The 18,945-nt window shown below is 47.5% G+C and overlaps 1 protein-coding gene across 2 annotated transcripts in view; it reads left to right on the forward strand.

The window, feature by feature from the left end:
• The window catches only part of LOC126524274 (uncharacterized), a 243,604-nt gene that overhangs the window by 120,547 nt on the left and 104,112 nt on the right, over nt 1–18,945 (forward strand). Inside the window, exons 2-3 of one of the 2 annotated variants that reach the window (XM_050172601.3) lie at nt 1,144–1,455; nt 2,475–2,953. In XM_050172601.3, the coding sequence (XP_050028558.2) occupies nt 1,144–1,455; nt 2,475–2,953 (791 nt within the window). Of the gene's footprint in view, nt 1–1,143; nt 1,456–2,474; nt 4,041–18,945 lie in introns of those variants that run through there. The other variant, XM_050172600.3, reaches the window with a different exon arrangement.

Consider the following 18,945-nt stretch of genomic DNA (forward strand, 5'->3'; position numbering starts at 1 on the left):
TTCGCGCCTCGTTTCATTAAAATCTTGTGGAAATCAGCTCTTCGTCTCGTCTCGTTCGTCCTCGTTATCTGCTCGTGCTGTTAAATTCATTATGAATCAGCAATGTGTCTACTCCAGTTGTATGTCATGTTCATAAAAGATATGGAGCAGCACTCGTGTCCGTTTCCCGTTTATTTGTGTGAGTTTCGTGTGTAGCCGTAATACGAGTCAGCAGTTACCAACGACCGAGTAAGCCAAGACTTACTCGTCTAATGCCTCACTAACTACTTAGCCTCATTCCCAATACCGCTTGCTGACTTGATGTATGATACAGTCACAAATGATTGCATGTGCTATAGGAAACTGGCTATACAGAAAATATATTTTGGCGGTTACATAAGAGGTAAGGCGTTTTCTCGGTGATAGCATGTCAATGCTTCGTCTCCGGTGTACCTTGTGACGTATCAAACGTAATATTCTGCTTTAAGGAAAACAATTCAATCTTGCAGAGAATTCATCGGAAAAAAGTAGTTCGGCGCTACAAGAAGTGCCTTTCATAACATGATTGCCGGGCATATATTTCGGTCGTATTTACACACCATGTCTGGTGGAATTAGTGCTCTGTCAGAAATGAAAAAAAAAAAAAAAAAACATCATTTCCATTATCTTGTTACTGAGAACGTGACGCAGAGATGCCACACGCCCTCTAGCAGGTGTTCGAATAAGTAGACAAGAATGAATGTGCAATACGGAAATAAAAGAAAACGGTGACATTCAATGACGTTAAAAAAAAGAGAAAGAGTTCACCGCATAGCTGAAGATCCTTAGTGTATTTGTGCTCATTATTGTCCACATGACCTCACTGTGCGCTATGGAGGCCAGTGGTGAGTTCATGTTTAACGATGTTGATGGTGTCTGGAGGCGCTGTTGACTTGATCATGCGCAAACACGCCAGATCGCGAAACTGTTTTAACTACAGAACTATAGGACCCTTTGGGCGTCAGATGTCTGTCGCATGACTTGTATAAAGGCTTGCTCTCACTTACTCCGGAACGCTTGTACGAGAGAAAGTTTGTCAATTCGCTTCCGGTGCATGCTAAGGTGGCTGAAAAGTTTATTTGGCGCGCCCTTATATCATGGTTGCAACGGTTCAACGCTGCGCAGGTGACCCTTCGGGCGCAGGCGACGGTGACGCACCAGCGCAATCCGTGGTACCTGGCCCGATTCCGGGGCCGCAGCGCCCTGCTGTCGACGGCCCAGCTGGTGGCCTCGCTGGCACTGCTGACGGCGCCGCACTTCGCTCTTCTGCTGTGGGAAGCCTCGACGGGCCGCCGCACTCCACCGCTGCTCGGCTCGGCCACTACGGTGCTGCTGTGCTGGAGTCCGTGCGCGCACGCGTACGTGTACGGTGTGCGCAGCCGGGCGCTGCGGCAGACGTTCAAGGACCTGATCCGGAGGCACGTCTACCGGCAACAGGTATGCACGTTCACCAACGTGAAAGAAAGCGAGGATGACAGAGGACTCATTCTGTATGCATAAAGGCAGAAAGGTCGACCCAAGCCTATGCGCTCTAACCTGTCAATCTGACCCGGGGAAAGACCAAAAAGAGACGGGAGGGGGCGGAGTGGGATGATGGCAATAACAGGGGCGCTACCAATGAATGTTGTTGACACAACAGCATACTTGAGTCGCTGTCTTGAGTCCAGTGCTGCGTCGAGCAGAAATTTGTACCTCGCCCTCACTGTAGAGTGAACAGTGATTGCGGAAAGGCGCAGAGGGGAAAGTCTGAGCCTGGCTGGCTACTCTGCTCTTTCGAAAAGCGAAAGAAGACAGAACGATCAGCAGCAGTTCGGTGGAAGCGCGTCGCTCTTGCTTACAGGGCTCGGGATGTACGTTGAGGTGGAAATAGCGGGCGCTCCGAAGGAATTAAAGCTATTCAAACAATAAAAGAATGGAATGTCGTGAGCGGCGAGAGTACGGATCCAAATTTCTGCTGGCCGCCTTCTTGTTAAGGAGCAGAGAGGAGCATAACACAGCAAAAAAAGTGATTTTGTCTCGTTGTGGAGTAGATACTAACACATTACAAGACATGCGCAGGTGTATTTCTTCATGCACAGAGTAATTCCTCTTCTTCCTCTTTATTTTTTTTCCATACACCTTAATGCCATTATTCGGTGTAATCAGTGGACAATACGGAGCAGAGATCTCTGTCAAGCAAATGTCTTTAGTCTCTGTCTCCATTTTAAGTTTCAACATTCAATGGATGGATGGATGCAAAACTTTAATAGGGTCCTGAGGTACGCGGCTCAGCGCGCTGCGGGCCGCTCCCACGTTGGGACAGTCAGGCCTTGCCCGACCGCCGCATCGTGGGCCCTCTGGACAGCCCATAGTTGCGCCCCGGCATCGGGGCTCAAGAAAATTTTAATTTCAACAAATTTCAACAATTTCAAGCAAATTTTCATTTTCAACAATTGCACCGCACCCCCGTGGTGCAGGTATGCCGCGAGGTCGCCCGGCGTGTGTCCGCTGCCAACGGCGGGACGCCCGGCCGACCGAAGCTCATCCGTCGCTTCTCGGCCCCCGACGGCCTGGGCTCCTCCTCTGTGGTCGTGACCAACGCGCGTCGGGCGCTGCCCCGGAGGGCGTCCGAGAAGTGCATGCTGCTGCGCTCGGGCAGCAGCAGCCTGACGGGAGCCGGCAGCTGCGGCATCGGTGGCGCGGGCGCCGCCGTGCTGTGCGCGGCGATGCCATCGTCGGCGCCCTCGACGCGCCGCTCCTTGCTGATGCTGGAGCCGGCGACGAAGCCCAGCAGCCGGGCCTCCGTGTTTCCCCTCATACTGGAGCACGGCCTCAGCGAAGAGGACGAACGAGGACCGCTCGGAGGTGGCCTGCGGACAGACGACGATGACGACGACGACATGTCGCGGTCCAGGTCACCGCCGTCGAGGGCCACGCCCGACTCCACAGACACGAGGTCAGTGCGCCCGTCGGTGAAGCCCGCCCGCTCCGTATCCTGGCAATACAAACTGGCACGAGGAAAAATGAACTGGAAGGCGTTTGCATATTTGCACGCTCATTACTGTACCTGACGTCAGCGTGCTTTGAGCTTTTTGCATGCTGAGCTGCGCCGCCGCAATGTCGTTCCTAAGCTTCTCTTCTTTTTTTTTTTTTTTGCAGTCATGCTCCGGAGCACTAAGGAACAGTAAGCAATACTAACGCAAACTAATGCAGAATATAAGCAGTATGTGAAGCTGAGGTAAAAAAGAAAATGCGTAACTTTTTTTTCTCATGTTGTGATGGTAGCAGCTATATCCAATCAGGATTATTCCCTTAGTGCACTCTAGACTGTCCACATGAAAGAAGTAACCTCGTTTCTGTAGAAAGCTAAACCAGAAACATTTTCAGGCTCGAAGCAAGAATCTGTACAACCTGCATCCTTATATTGTGCGCCAAGAAATGGTTTAGTTGCTTCCCGTATTATGACGGGACTGGGAATCTCTCTAGGTGAGGTACTCAGACTGATATGCAAGCTCTACGTTTCCAGCAATCTCACGTCACTCCTCCTCCTTCCTGTTGTGTGACTCATGTCCACTTCTTCCATATTGTAGAAGCCAAACTACTTATGTGCCATTGGCCACAAAGCAGTGCAGCATTGTAGCAAAATGCCACAAATGCCGGAAATGTCACTCTGTATGAGTGAGGCTACTCGACGCGTCTTCTTGCTCACACTTCCAAGCAATGCTATGAAGAAGAGAATAATTCATTGCCATTCCATGCACTTGGATTGGCTCCGAAGCGGTCGCGTCCCAGATCACGCGGTCGCAGCACTCCGCTAGCTGAAATAAAATTAACCCCTGCAAACTTCTTGACATTATATAAAATCCCTACTGAGCTTCTAAAGCTTTCAGAGAACTTTGTACATTAAAGCTAGTTAATGTAAATGTGAACTTTTCTATGCTCCGTATAGTATTATTCTCTTTGGGAAAATAAAGCACTAAATGGCTACTGATTTGAGCCGTACGTATTCTGTTGCACCAACACTAGAATAAATAAAAAAGGACGTTTCTGTGGACAAGGCAAACACAAAATTAGTGCAAAAAGTTAACATAGAGTCAAGAAATTCCCAGTGGGTACCCTGTGCTGCGCAAAGCAGGCAAAGGTGGCAGAACAGGAGGCTGTAAGAATAATGTCAACGTAGAATTGGGCTCGGAAACTCTGATACTGCCGTCGGGCGCGCAGCAACCCTCGTAACACATCAGAACGCGACATTAAAATTTGCAGAGAGGACCCTTGGAAGTTATCCGCTTTTGCAACAAAGGAGGTTGGTTCCTTTTGGTGGTACACACTGAAGAGAGACGTCTCGGCCCGGCTTATTTCTTTTTCCTGTATAGGTGCTGAAGCATGTCCATTCGAATGACACAAACCACTAACGCTACCGTGGGTACAACATTGCGATTTTCACCGTGGCACTTCATGCCAACACAATTTAAAGCGACTCTAAGAGGATATACTAAGTCAAGTTAGATGAAACATTTGCCTCCTGTAGTAATGAATTCTTTGGTAGTAACGATAGCAGAAGTTCTGCAACCGAGATAATGACGAAGAAATGGAAAGTCCAAGTGGTGACACCTGTGGTGAACTAGAGTACTACTTCTTTCATGTGACCTCGGCGATTCGGGCGGCTACCGCTGCCGGCAACCAGGGGGCCGGAGACGACGTGTGTATGAGCAAAGGGCAAAAAAAGAGAGCGGCTGCACTGCGGACACTGAAATGGGAGGAGCAGGGGTAGGAGGCAAGTGGGAGGCGTAGTGTTTATCCAGAGCGAGCCGAGCCAGGTGGTTCGTGGAACACCGCCGGTGCCAGTTGACAGAGCGGTAGCTGATTTGCAGAAAGCGGCAGAAGGCTACGTGGAGATCAAGACAACTTCACACTTTTGTCGCGGGTGATTCAAATTGAGGAACGGCAGCGGGTCTTTCAGTGGCAATTGTCTACGGAACAGAGTCGTATATTGGCGTGAAAAAGAAACAAAATAAAGCGATACAACGATGGCCGACTAGACAGGAGATCTGTCGATCTAACTCAACTTAACATTTCCCTCGGATGTCCCTTTGAGTTGCTTAGTAGCCCAAGCCTTTAGCCGTGGAAACCGCGATATCACCGACGTATCTCTTGTCGGTTATGTGCGGCGATAGCATGCGCACGCCAATCGTCTCTGTTCACTTCCTGACATTACTACTCCATTTCGTGGGCTATCATCCTCCCAGGGATATGATTTAAACGAGGGCTTAACGTTTCGTAACAGTGGTTACTCATTCTGTTTCGCTATGCGCACACCGGAGAGGAGGAACCCGGAGCTATTTCCGTTGCACCGACAGTATAGCTGTTCGGCTATGGTGGGAATGATGGACAGTGCGTCTTTATGTCTAAGGAAGGAAGGAAAAAGTGGAGAAGGAAGGCAGGGAGGTTAACCAGTTTAGCCTAACCGGTTTGCTTCCCTACACATGGGTGCGGGATGGGGGGATGAAAGATGGAAGGAGAGAGAGCACATAACACAGCAAACACATCGTCAGTTACAGTCCGTCACTCTTGCGCGGTACGCGACATCACTGTCACAGCCGCTTGTCCAAGCCCGTATCCCTCATAAACCGAAGCAGTCCCTTCGTCACCTTCAGCTGCGATTTCTTCTGTCGGCGATATGTGAAAATGGTTGCAACTGACAATGGTCTATTGTCCAGGTGCGCTAGAACGGAAGCCATGGACTGTCTCTGAACATTATATTCAGGACAGTCGCACAGAATGTGTTCCAGCGTCTCCTTGCAAAGACAGGCATTGCAGAGAGCGTTGTCGGCCATTCCAATGCGAAACGAGTAGGATTTCCTGAAGGCCACCCCTAGCCATAAGCGATAAAGCAGGGTGGCCTCACTTCGGCGGAGTCCAGTTGGCATACACAGATGCATCAATGAGGGCAGGTCGTGTTGATGATTGCTGCGTTTGGTCTGGCTGCTTGGTGTGCACCACAGAGAGAGCGTGATCTCCCGTGCAAGCACTTGAAGTCTGCTGGTTGCGTCGGACCGTGAAAGTGGTATGGCCTCTTCCTGTGTGCCTTCAAGAGCTGTCCGAGCGGCTTTATCGGCGTCTTCATTTCCTATGACGCCGCAGCAGTGACTTGGCAGCCACTGAAACTTCACGTGATGTCCTTTCTCATGTGAGGTATGGAGTAGGCATCTAAGATCGAGCTCGAGCTGTTCGAATGGCCCGCGACGCAGAGCTGATAGCACAGATTGTCGGGCTGCCTTTGAGTCACCGAAAATTGACCATTGTCGAGGTGGTTCCCGATTGACGAAACAAAGTGCTAGTTCCGCAGATGTAGATGTCGTTGGGTGGTCAGTCCTAAAGCTGATGGTAATACCTCTTGCTGGGACGACCACAGCACCGGACGAACACTGGATGTTTGTGGAACCATCAGTATAAATATGTGCACTGTCCGCGTAGCTCTCGTGCAGAAGAAGTAGATACAGTTGTTTCAGCAGAGGCGACGACAGCTCAGACTTTTTCCCAATTCCTGGTACGCTGAGATGGACTGTGGGGCTGACAAGGCACCAAGGGGGTATCGATGGTTCAGATGCAGCGGTGAAGCCCGAGGGAAGTTTGTCGTTGTACTTGACGATAGCTTTAGAGAATGATGCTTGGTGCCTGTCTGAAGGTAGTGTTGCAAGGTGGTGATAGGGGGCACGTGCAAAATGTCTGATATGCGTTCTCAGGGCTTCCACCGTGATGTGAGTTTGCATTGGATGGTCCCAAGCAATCGCAATAGTTGCCTCAGTTGACGTGCATCTGGGCAAACCAAGACAAACTCTGAGCGCTTGAGCTTGTGCTGCCTGCAGAACACGAATATTTGTCTTGCAGGTGTTGTTCAGTACAGCTAGATTATATCTTAAAAAACCGAGAAAAAGAGCTCTGTAGAGTCTCACCATTGCGTCTACTGACATCCCCCAAGTCTTTCCTGTCAAACAACTGGGAGGTTGCTGTCAGGCGCCGTTTCATGTAGGCCACGTGCTGGCTCCAACTGAGGTCTCGGTCGATAATTACGCCAAGAAATCTGTGGGTTCTGACATAGGAAATGGTCCGCCCATTGATTGAGATGTCATAAGGCGTCATTGGTTTGCAAGTAAATGCCACTAGGGCGCATTTTTCTGGCGATATGCTCAGACCTTGTTCACACAAGTAGCTCGCTGTCAAATCTGTGGGTTCTGACATAGGAAATGGTCCGCCCATTGATTGAGATGACATAAGGCGTCATTGGTTTGCAAGTAAATGCCACTAGGGCGCATTTTTCTGGCGATATGCTCAGACCTTGTTCACACAAGTAGCTCGCTGTCAAAGTAGCCGCTCTTTGAAGTCGTGCGCCTATCTGAGGACGTGTGACTGCCGAAGTCCAGAAACAGATGTCGTCTGCGTATATTGAAATTTTGGTGGTAGTTGGCAAGTGTTCAGCAAGTCCAATAAGAGCGAGGTTGAATAGCGTCGGGCTGAGAGCACCGCCTTGAGGAACGCCCCAGCTGGTATAGCGTCGCGTAGTTGGGCCAACGTCAGTTAACACATAGAATGATCTTGCAGATAGGTAACTTGCAATCCACAAAAATATTCGACCACCTAGGCCAACCGTCACAAGAGCGTCGAGAATCGCCTGATGTAATACGTTATCGTATGCCCCTTTCACATCTAAGAATGAAGCTGCAGATAAGCGTTTACGGGACCTTTCGTGCTGGACATATGAAACATTATGTCTAAGCTTTGCCTTTATGGCTATGAACTTCTTCGAGGGCTTTTTTAAGCAATAAGGCCACTAAGTGCTATCGCTCGACAAATTCGATGGCGTCGCAATTATTAAGAAATAATGGCGGCTTACAAATAATTACTGTTACAGTTCACTCCACTTGACAACGCGTTTGCTGGAATGGCAAGAGAAATACTAGCTACGTCGCGATACTTACCGACATAGCGGTTGCAAATCAAGCGTTGCAAAGGTTTCTTGCGACACGATTCGCACTGATTAAAAATGCAGTGGAAGACTATACTATGGTGTTCTTTTAATGTGAACCTTCATCCTGTTTTCCAGCGCAGCGCAATACGTGAATGTTATACCGGCAGTCATGCTTACAAGTGCGCCGCAACGGCATGCATTCAGCGGACCCACATCCTTCTCAGTGCTCGGCGATCTAGAACACAGCGAGCTAAACGAGAAGCCTATACACGGAGCCTGCCTTCGTTTACATGTATCCAGTGTCTCCTGCGACAACAGAGAGCTTCAATCGGCATAAGAACGTGCACGTCGCGGACCTGTAACATTCCGTTTTGTTAATTTTTTTGAACCTCTTCTTGGAACTTTTTTTATATGACACGCTTCTACGTACACGTGGATGCAGGAGAGCACATCATGATTCCTGCGCGTGATGAAGCTAATCTGAAGTACTACCGCTACACATGAGGCGAGTTATCCTCGTAGTCGTTGTCGCTGTGATGTTTTAGTGCGGTATGCCAGCTGTCACATGGAAAGCATTATGAGCGCACATGCTGCCCTGCCGTTTATCGACGTCGGCGCGTCGATTTCGCACGACACAACTGCCGCAACGCAATCCATCCTGAAGCGTGCTAGCCGATGGTTGTAAAGGCCTCAAGCTACGCAGACGCATTTAGAGACGCAGATGTTATTGCGACTGCCTGTGGTCCTTTATCGTGCACCAAAGTGCCGCACATGCAAATCTGTATCATTGCGCAGCTCTAGAGGAATGCTGCCCCCCCCTACCGGCACTCGAACCAGGGCCTTGCGCTCGCCTTACAAATGATCGCCCTCACTGTGGCGCTACTCACAGAGTGCTACTGCACCCTACGCGACGCATTATTGTCGTGCACTGGAATAAAATGCGCACGGAGAGACTCATCTCAGACTTCTCTGCTGCGTCCACTCGTTGGTTAAGCGCAGAGTCGCAAACTTTTTCCCTAAAGCTTGAATTCTGGGCAGTCACCTAATGGACCCTCATAATATTAAAGCTGAAGAAGAGTGGGACAAATTTTTTTTCTGTTACATATTTTTTTATCGTAGCTGTTTGAAAGTACTTTGACTGCTCAAATTGAACGTATGATGTTTGAGCAATGCACCGTGTGTAGTCGACTTGCCGAGGAGAGGCTCGCGCCAATCTCAAGAGCAAGATATATAAGAGCGGCTGAGAAACAAATGGAGAGACATTCGGATTAATTTCCACCACCTCTGGATCTTCTACTGCCACACAACGCAAGCTACACGAACGTTTTCGCATGCTGCAGCTCTCGAAACGTGGCTACCGCGGACGGCAGCATCACCTGTAGGACCTGTCGGTAATCCCAATGCCGCACACACATCCGAAACACTAATGTATATGTATACCTAAAAAGAATGAAATTATTGTGTTTTACGTGCCAAAACCACTTTCTGATTATGAGGCGCGCCGTAGTGGAGGACTCCGGAAATTTCGACCACCTGGGGATCTTTAACGTGCACCTAAATCTAAGTACACGGGTGTTTTCGCATTTCGCCCCCATCGAAATGCGGCCGCCATGGCCGGGATTCGATCCCACAACCTCGTGCTCAGCAGCCCAATACCATAGCCACTTAGCAACCACGGCGGGTTGTCTATGTATACCTGCCGCCAACATGGTCACAAATGACTCACTAGTCTGCGCGCGCAGGTTTCTCAAGTCGACGCCCTTAACAGTGTAGCCACCCTTAATGAAAAACGCAAATGTGGGTGATATTGTATTTGCTAACGGTGAAACAAGGCGCACCAAAGACGGACTACGAGAAACGACAGATCCAAGCAATTATCTTTTTTTCTACCTGGCATTCCACGTTTTGTAGGTGTTTGCTGTTTGATCGCGGAATGGTAGTCGAATACGAAAACCTCCCACGCTACGGCGTGTTGCGAGACAGCGACGAGCAAAAGTCTTCGGCACTCGACCCTTGTGTTCGTATCTCTGTCCGAGGATCGTTTTACCCTCTCACATTCTGAAGGGGTGCCAAGTTCCCCGTCGTCTTTTAGTAGCGTGAGCATTCAGAACCATTCACAAACTATGTCATATCCTTCAGGTAGTCTGGATTGTCGTCGAAGTGACTTCTATAGTACTTGAATTGAATACATAAATAATGCTGCCTGGAGGCCTATCAAGCAGATGCATATAAACGCACACACAAAGATATATATATATATATATATATATATATATATATATATATATATATATATCAGTGAAGCATAAGATCCCAGAAAGCGGCACATATACAGTCCAACGAATAGAAGCGCCTAGAAGCAGGAAAAATAGACGCACGAGAAGTAACGGGACCTTATTGACGCTTCTGCTGCTTGACCGGCATTCCGCACTCCCACGAACGCGCCGAAGCGTTTTCCTGTATATATATCTATATATATACACTGTCACGTTGTAGTGGCACCGGAGAACACAGTAGCAAAACTGTGCAACTGGAAACTCACTTCTTGTAGGGCGAACGTGTGCCCATAGAAACAGGCGACACTCGAAGCACGATAGCGGTGATCGTGGAAATCTGATCTACTCGTCAACCGCGTCACAGCTTGTATACAGGACTCGTCGAAGGTTCCAGCGTAATCACTGGTGCCTGCATGCCTTCCAGAAAAGCACTTCACACTTAGTGTCGTGCATGCATTCTGATTACACAAGGCTCGGCGAGAACACACACAACAGGTAGGATCAGCGGTAACATTCCAGTCGGTTCCAAATAATGCCGGCGCGTCTTGCGATGAGCAATAACATTACGTTAGTGCATCGAAGTGCAGTCCCTGGAAGAAGAATAAGCCTACGTGTCAGTTCTCTCTCTCACACACACACACATACACACACACACACACACACACACACACACACATATATATATATATATATATATATATATATATATATATATATATATATATATATATATATACATATACATAGCCCCGCGGCGTTTACTCTACTACACACACATACCTAGTAACGTGGACGCGAAATCAGCGCTGCGGTAACTTACTTGGTAAAAGCATCGGGCGCATAATGCAACACGTGGATTCGTATGCCACCTGTAACCAGCTGGTGGTTCGTCCATTTTTAATTATTTTTTTTAAAAGGGAATTAAACAATATTTCTCCCTATGCATTCCTCGTTGTCATGATCTGTTGGCTTTATGTGGTTAAAAGTTACGTGAGAGAAACGGGCCCCATTCTTCCCATTCTGTTTGATCACACACATATATATATATATATATATATATATATATATATATATATATATATATATATATATATATATATATATATATATATATATATATATATATATATATATATATATATATATATGTATACATTAACGGAAGGTGTCGCTTACCACGTACGTACAGCCCCCTTGCCACTCACACTTATTTGTCTATTTGCTTTGACTACCTCGAATTTATTACTGACCATGTTTCTTACATAACTAACTATGTCTTGAGTAAATATACCACCTTCAGCAGAATATAACTTTCACATTAACAATGTCTCTTTTTTTTGGATTTCAGATTTGCTTATTTTGTAGTAGTAATAGAATGGGCGCCTAATGTGGGCACTCTTCCAGTATATTGTAACCAAATTTCCTTCAGTTCATTTGCGGTGTTCTTCGTAATCCGTTCAATATTATGTGTGAATTATGTCTTCTACATCATTCTGCTTTCGATGTGTTCTTCTTCTCTTATTTCGTTTGGCTTTGTTTTCACTATATGTAATTGCTCAGCCCTCTGCATATTTAGCTATATCACGCGAGCGCCCGTCGAGCGTCATTTTAGGGCCTTAAAACGGCGACAATCAGCGAGACCGGCAGAGGTACTCTCAGTCGCACTAAGCACTCTCGTGTGCAAGGGTCGTCTAATACGATGTTCCCTTCAGGACGACGCACGAGAATACTACAGTGTTCTCGCTCCGTATAGCTAAAAATGCGGGAGGCTCTAAATTTGTTATCGTTTGTGTTCTACAACCTGTACTGAATTCTAAGAGCTACTCATGTTTTACAGTTTTAATGATACATTTGTTTATTCTCGATGTGTTTTACTTTCTGCAACGTCAAATACACCCAGGCGGAGAGTTCTTGTATATCCTCGATACATTCTTGTTCATTGATGATATAACTGTATAGGTTTGCATTTTTTTTAATAGAGACATTAAGGCTGAATTCTTTTGGTGCGAACTGAAACATGGTGTGCGAGCTCACCAAGCTTTCTTGCCTTCATTATACAGCAATACCACTGCCCGAAATCTTGTGTTTGGTATACAATCGGGTGTCACTTTAACCTGTACACTGCAAAGGGCCTGCTTTTGTTTTCATATGACAACAATGTAAAAAAACATATTGACCGCAACAATAAATTTGTTTAATTCAACTGTTTTGTAATGACGTTTTTATTTACAGAGCATGCTTGAAAATGTTGGTATTGATATTAGAACAAGCAGGAAATTTAAAGTCAGCGTATTGCAGTTACCACCACTTCTAATACTATGCGTGTTGACTATCTGAAATAATTAAACGAGACCCTAAAAAAATTAAATTATGGGGTTTTACGTGCCAAAAAACTTTCTGATTATTAGGCACGCTGTAGTAGGTGACTCCGGAAACTTCGATCACCTGGGGTTCTTTAACGTGCACCTAAATCTAAGTACACGGGTGTTTTCGCATATCGCCAACATTGAAATGATTGGCCACCATGGCCGGAATTCGATCCCACGGCCTCGTGCTTAGCAGTCCATCATTATAGCCACTAAGCAACCACCGCGAGTACAAGAACCTAAAAAGACGTGGGTTCAGTTGAGTGCAATTATGATATAGTAATAGAGGAACCCTATGCTCAATAAGGCACAAATAGAAACTGCATCAACTCCGACGCGATTACTACACGTCGGTCCTGGAACTTGTCTATGACGTGAAACGAAGTTGATGTAGTGGAAGTGAAATTAAGGTTAGGTTCTAGCGCAAGTTCTTTCTTTGCTCGTCAACGTATTTACTACGGAACAAAAACTAACGAGGGAGACATGCGCTAATGCATTATCTGAGAACTTATCTGGTGGAGGCAAGGCCCAAAGAGACATGATAAAGTTTGCAGGTTATATTATATGTACGAGAAGCCGTAAGCTTGCTCGCGCTGCTTTTGTTTCGTAGTGTAAGACTACGGCTTTCGCCCGCATAGGAGCCGTCGGCTGGACGTACTAATAAGGAACAGCGCTAATGCGAATTCTTTCGCTGCTGTCTCCGAGCGCAGCGTCTCGCAGGGAGTACCGGACGAGACCGGTACTGGCGAAAGAAAAGGCCGCTAGCGTGAGCGCACACGCGCCCTGTTCTCGAGTGCGTCTTCTGACAGCAGGAGTGCGAGAGACGGCTTCGGAGAGGCAATACAAACTACGGTATCGATCTCACGCGCGCGAACACGTCGCTGGGACATCCTACGCTGCTCCTTTCTCGTTTTTGCTTTTGGCCTGGCCTTCTCACTGTCATAGATGCCTGCCGGGATTTTTCACGCCTGCGTGTGAAACAGAAGCTGTGGATGATCGACATCTTGCGCAACTCTAAGCAAAGTACGTACTTTTGCTTGGACGAGTTCGGCGGGTATGCTAAAAGTGAAGGAGTGCAAAAAATACGAATAATTAAAGTGTGCGCTTACTCACGTAGTTACTTCGTTTGTTATGTGGCCGTAATACTTTGAATTCGGATTGAAAAGCTTTTTCATATAGCTTCAAAGTGCCCGAAGTCCCCTCGTAGCAGCAGTACACTCAACCTGAATACAGGAAAGAATACTTGCAATGAAAACAGACTGTACAGGCTGTACCAAGGTCCAAACATCTTATAAACGTCTTACGAATTGAAAAATTATCAGTAATACACCACTGTGTCGGGAAAAGTGGCCATGACTCTAACTAAAATTGGTAAGAGAAACGTTAAGTGCTATGATTCCTAGAGAAGTGCCCATCTAGTGCCCACAAGCCAGGCAAGAAGGGCTCGATGTACGTCCTTTTCGAGGAAGGCGATGCGTGATGTTAACAATTGTGCACGTTACGTAGCTTGGAGAATAAAACCTATTGCGCCGAGTTAAAAAACCGGTCAAAGATTAGTGAGTGGTGCGATCACATGGCTACACGTTTATCATGGTATACGCGCTGCAGCTGGCGGCGTATAAGCGGTCCAGCGTCGTCATATCTGCATACATTATTATCACTGAAGTCAAGGTTACGCGCTGACGTTGCCAGAGAATTGGCAGGCTCTTTTCCTGAGACGCCCATGTGTGATCGTATCCGCTTAACCATCATTCTTATTCTCTCATTTGGGATTTGATGGACCATTTTCGATAGTTCACGTAAGAATGGTGAACCGGCATTGGCGGTGGACTGCCGGCTGAAAGCACCGCTGGAGTCACGTAGTATTAACAGCATTTCATAATTTCCACTTTTGTATAATACACTTCAACGCCATATTAATGCTTAACAGTTATGAGATGTTGAACGTTCTGTATATTCAATTAGAACTCTCTGTGCAGGCAGTACAAGGTCAGTCTATCAGCCAGTTAGCCATAGCACTGGGCGTACACTATACTTATTCTTTTATTACTGATTCAGATGCCTCTAAGTGGAGTTATACGCGAGGAATGGGCTGAGTGGACGATGGAAAGTTTATGAAATTACAGTCTTGAAATTACCGGCTCCTGAGTTGTCCAGATACATTGGCAGGTCATTGCAGGCCTTGACTGTTTGACAAAAGAGCAAGATGGCGAAGTGGCACGAACATCTGAATGACGGGGAGCTTTCGCAGTTGAATCAAATTCGGAGGTATTGCGTGCCGAAACCGCGATTCGATTATTAATCACGCCCTAGCGGGGGATTCTAGGCTAATTTCGACCACGAGGGGATCCTTAGTGTGCCCCCAATCCACGGCACACGGGTGTTTTTGCATTTCGCCTTCATCGAAATGCAGCAGCGCCGGCCGGGGTTCGATCTCGCTACCACGTGCTTAACAGCGCAACACCATATCCGCTAAGCCAGCCCGGCGGCTAAAGAGCTTTCTGGGTGACTGGGGAAGACTCGTTTACCACTTTCATGTGCAGATCGGGCGGCTTCGTCGGCGTGGTTATTCCCGCTGATGTTACAATGTCCTGGAAGCCACTGAAAGATTATGTTGTGTCCCTTGTCATGGCTTTGATGATATATGTGCCGAATTTCTGAGGCCAGTTGTTCATTGGGTCCGTGGCGCATTGGGCTTCGTATGCACTGAAGGGCTGCCTTGGAGTCACTAAAGACTGTCCTTTGTTGCGGTGGCTTCTGCTTAATGAAATCAAGTGCAACACGGAGCGCCGCGAGTTCTGCACCCGTCGATGTGGTCACACATGAAGTTCTTAATTTGATTTCCTCAGATTGTGCCGGGATGATGACTGCAGCAGCGGAGCTGTTGAGTTTTACTGAACCATCTGTGTATACATGTTGCCGGAATCTGTGCACGTTGTGTATGTGCTCCAAAGTTGCTTGTTTTAAAGCTTGCAATGGCGCTCCAGCTTTCTTCCTGATTCCTGGAATTGTCAGTTGCACTTGCGGCCGTTGCAGACACCACAATGGATCTGACAATCGTGTAGCGGGCGTAAATTCTGATGGCTTGTAGGACTGATGTCTTACAATAGTTTTAGCAAAAGTCGAAAGGGGCCTTTTTGCTGGCAAGCAAGCAAGAATGTGTGAGGGAATCCGAGTCAGGTGTCGGATGTGCGCTCTCAGGACATCCCAATCAATGTAGACTGTCAAAGGAGCATCTCTGGCTATGGCCACTGTCGCAATCGATGACGTGTCGCAATCGATGACGCAGTTTTGGGAAGACTGAGACAAATCCTGAGTGCTTGGGCTTGCACGCTCTGGAGTTTGCCAATATTCATAGTGCAAGTATTTCCTAGTACAGATAAGCTGTACCGTAGGAAGCCCAAAAGCAGTGCTTTATATAGTTGCAACATTGACGGTACTGTTGCACCCCAGGACTTCCCGCCGAGAAACGCAAGAAGGTCCACAATGGCGGCCAAACGCTTTGTCATGTACGAGATGTGAGGGCTCCAAGACAAGTCTCTATCAATGATAACGCCAAGAAATCGGTGCGTTCGTCTATATCGTATAATTTGGTCATTAATCCGCAAAGCATACGGGGCCATCGCTTTGCGAGTAAAAGCAACGAGTGCACATTTCTCAGCGGAAAGCTCCAAGCCTAGTCTTCTTAGGTATGTTGACACAGCCGTTGAGGCTTGCTGAAGTCGTGCGCGGACTTGTACACGTGTCACGCCTGAAGCCCATATGCAAATGTCGCCTGCATATACGGAGAGCTGAACGGTTTGCGGTAACGAATCAGCGAGACCAACGAGCACCAGGTTGAATAGGGTGGAAACATATAAGAACGGTTCACTGGCACATTGGGCTTATTTTTTTCTATGAAAAAGCGTTCTATTGCCTCCATAAGCGTTCTGCTTCTACTTATGCCAAGAATTTGCTTTTCAAAGAATCGTGGCTGAGACTTAGCTCACGTCCGCATGATGCAACTACCGGCACCAAGTGCACGAGCTCGTCCTATTTCTTTTTCTAAACTTTTTTGCGCATGCTCCCGAATCAGTCATTTGCACATCGTTCGGTCATCCCCATGTACATTGCTCAGCGATTGAAATGCGATACTCGGGCAGTATGGCGGCTGGTGATTCTGGTACCACCGGTGAGCGCTGGGTGATCGCTGATGGAGCCTAGTTGCGTCACGATTGATTGAAATGACTACCGTTTTTCATGTGACACAAAAGTGCATCAGCTCAATGTCCCCAGCGTCCAACGGTGCCGCAAAAAAGTGCCGGCCGCCATGCTGTTTGAGCATCGCATTTCAATCGCTGAGCACTGTACACTTTTCAGCATCACATTGAGGTCGAGTAAACAAGACCCGTGGAATCCCTTACGAAGGCAGTACATTAGTACATTGGGAAATATGAAATTTGCGCCTGACAATTAGTGAATTAGTGATCATTGCGTCCACGATACAGGATAATCATACATGCTCTAAATCATAGAATCAGCGAGATTGCTCACGAATGCTAGCAGGTTTATGACAAACCAAAGGGATCTTAGCGGCTACCGCGGAACACAACCGCCACACCCGACTTCTGCAGATAATGACGCCACCAGTCCTCGACCGCACAAAGACGCTCCTCGCACAGTGAACTTCACCCGACCGACACGGGCAGCTCTTTGAACTGTGCGCCGGCGGCCTCTAAGCAGTCCGCACCGCCGGAGGCATTGAGAAAGAACGGGAGCATGGCAGGCTCGGATTCGAGACAAAGAGCGCGATGCTGCCCAGCTCCCCCGGTGTAAAAATATATGGTCGCGCCCTCCAGATTCCCTCGGCCTGCCGGTGCTCTTGGCAAGCGATTCGCCTTCTATCTCGAACATCGCACAAAGGGCCGCGCTGTCGCTGTTGCGCAGGTGAGGCTGGTCGTGGGAAAACACAAGGCTGTTGCAGAGGGAGAGCGCAAAGATATCGACTTTGATATTAGAAGTCTGATAACGGCCTAGCAACAACACCAATAGTTATTTTTTCAACTCGGCACCGTCAGTTCTCGTGCGCACACAAGCAAGCGCTATGCTGGACAAGAAGCAGCATGCGAATGAAACAAAGGGCAGCTGCGAAGCATTACTCATGTTCCCTACCCCGCACACGGCACTCAAGGGTTTGTATGCCTTCTCCGAGGAAAAAAAAACAATACATGTCCAGTCTCTACCTGCATATACATTCCTCTAAGTAAATAATTAGAAACTGCAGTTACGACTCAGTACAGTTTGGGACAAGCGCCTGCGGCTGAGAAGAAGCTCCCGGTGCTCGTGGAAATTTTTCATAGAGGCCTGCGATTGCCACTCGAACAGTCTGCAACACCTAAAAAAGCTAACATGCTCTCCGTCAACGTGAAGAAGCAACCAACTTTCACGCGGTACTAAACAATGCGCGGGCGGTCCGCAGGATGTCCATTTTGAAAGTAGACCACGCAAGGCAGGCCAAGTGCTCGCCGAGCTGTCTTGCTACGGGTGAATGTACTTCGGCGCATTTGTTTCAAGAAACCGCGACTCTCGAAAAGAGCACTTGCAGCTGAAAGCTATGCCAAAGCGTAGGAAGAGCGCACTGCGTAGAAGGTGCAATAACTTTGCAGCCATGGCAGAATCATCGACGCTGCAGCATTGGGCGCGAGGTCACTCCGACCGTCGTTGGTTGTCAGTGCCCAGTGGAAGTATTATCGGATTGCGTGCACCAAACGACCGTGGTGGGCAATGCACTATTTCGATCTCGATTGGCTGAGCATCTACTTAATGTTCATGCGCGCCCAGTCGGATAGGAGGCATTGGAATCAATTTGCTCATTCATAAAAGAAAAGGTCTTATTGCAATGTTCCGTAACGGCTTCGATAGATTATCTAAAAACCACCGGGAAGTGAAAAAACAGTGTTGAAATTGCAATAATCGCGGCCCAAATTAGAAAGCTTATGGTTCCGAAGATCTGTTGGCAATCGGTGCAGCGTATTCACTAATAATATAGCGCGATTGACTCCAGTCTGCTCTCACGAACAATTTTGGAGTGACAATTTTCCTTTATATTGAACACAAGGGCTCAGAAATTGCCCACTAATATTGTCTGTCTCACTCACTTTCTTGTGTCTATGGGCCACCGAAAGACATCTGAAAAAATGGGAAAACAAGAACGATGGTCGTGGCTTAGTGGACATATATATTTAGAATTGATACCGCGCGTGATTATTGTTGTAATCGCACGTACGTATAAGCAAGAATATATTTTGTCATTACGCTGTGTCGCGCCGTGCATTAACGAAAGTCTAACGAAGAAACATGA

The sequence above is a fragment of the Dermacentor andersoni genome, chromosome 3 (genome assembly GCF_023375885.2).
Source record: "Dermacentor andersoni chromosome 3, qqDerAnde1_hic_scaffold, whole genome shotgun sequence".
Taxonomy (NCBI): Eukaryota; Metazoa; Arthropoda; class Arachnida; order Ixodida; family Ixodidae; genus Dermacentor; species Dermacentor andersoni.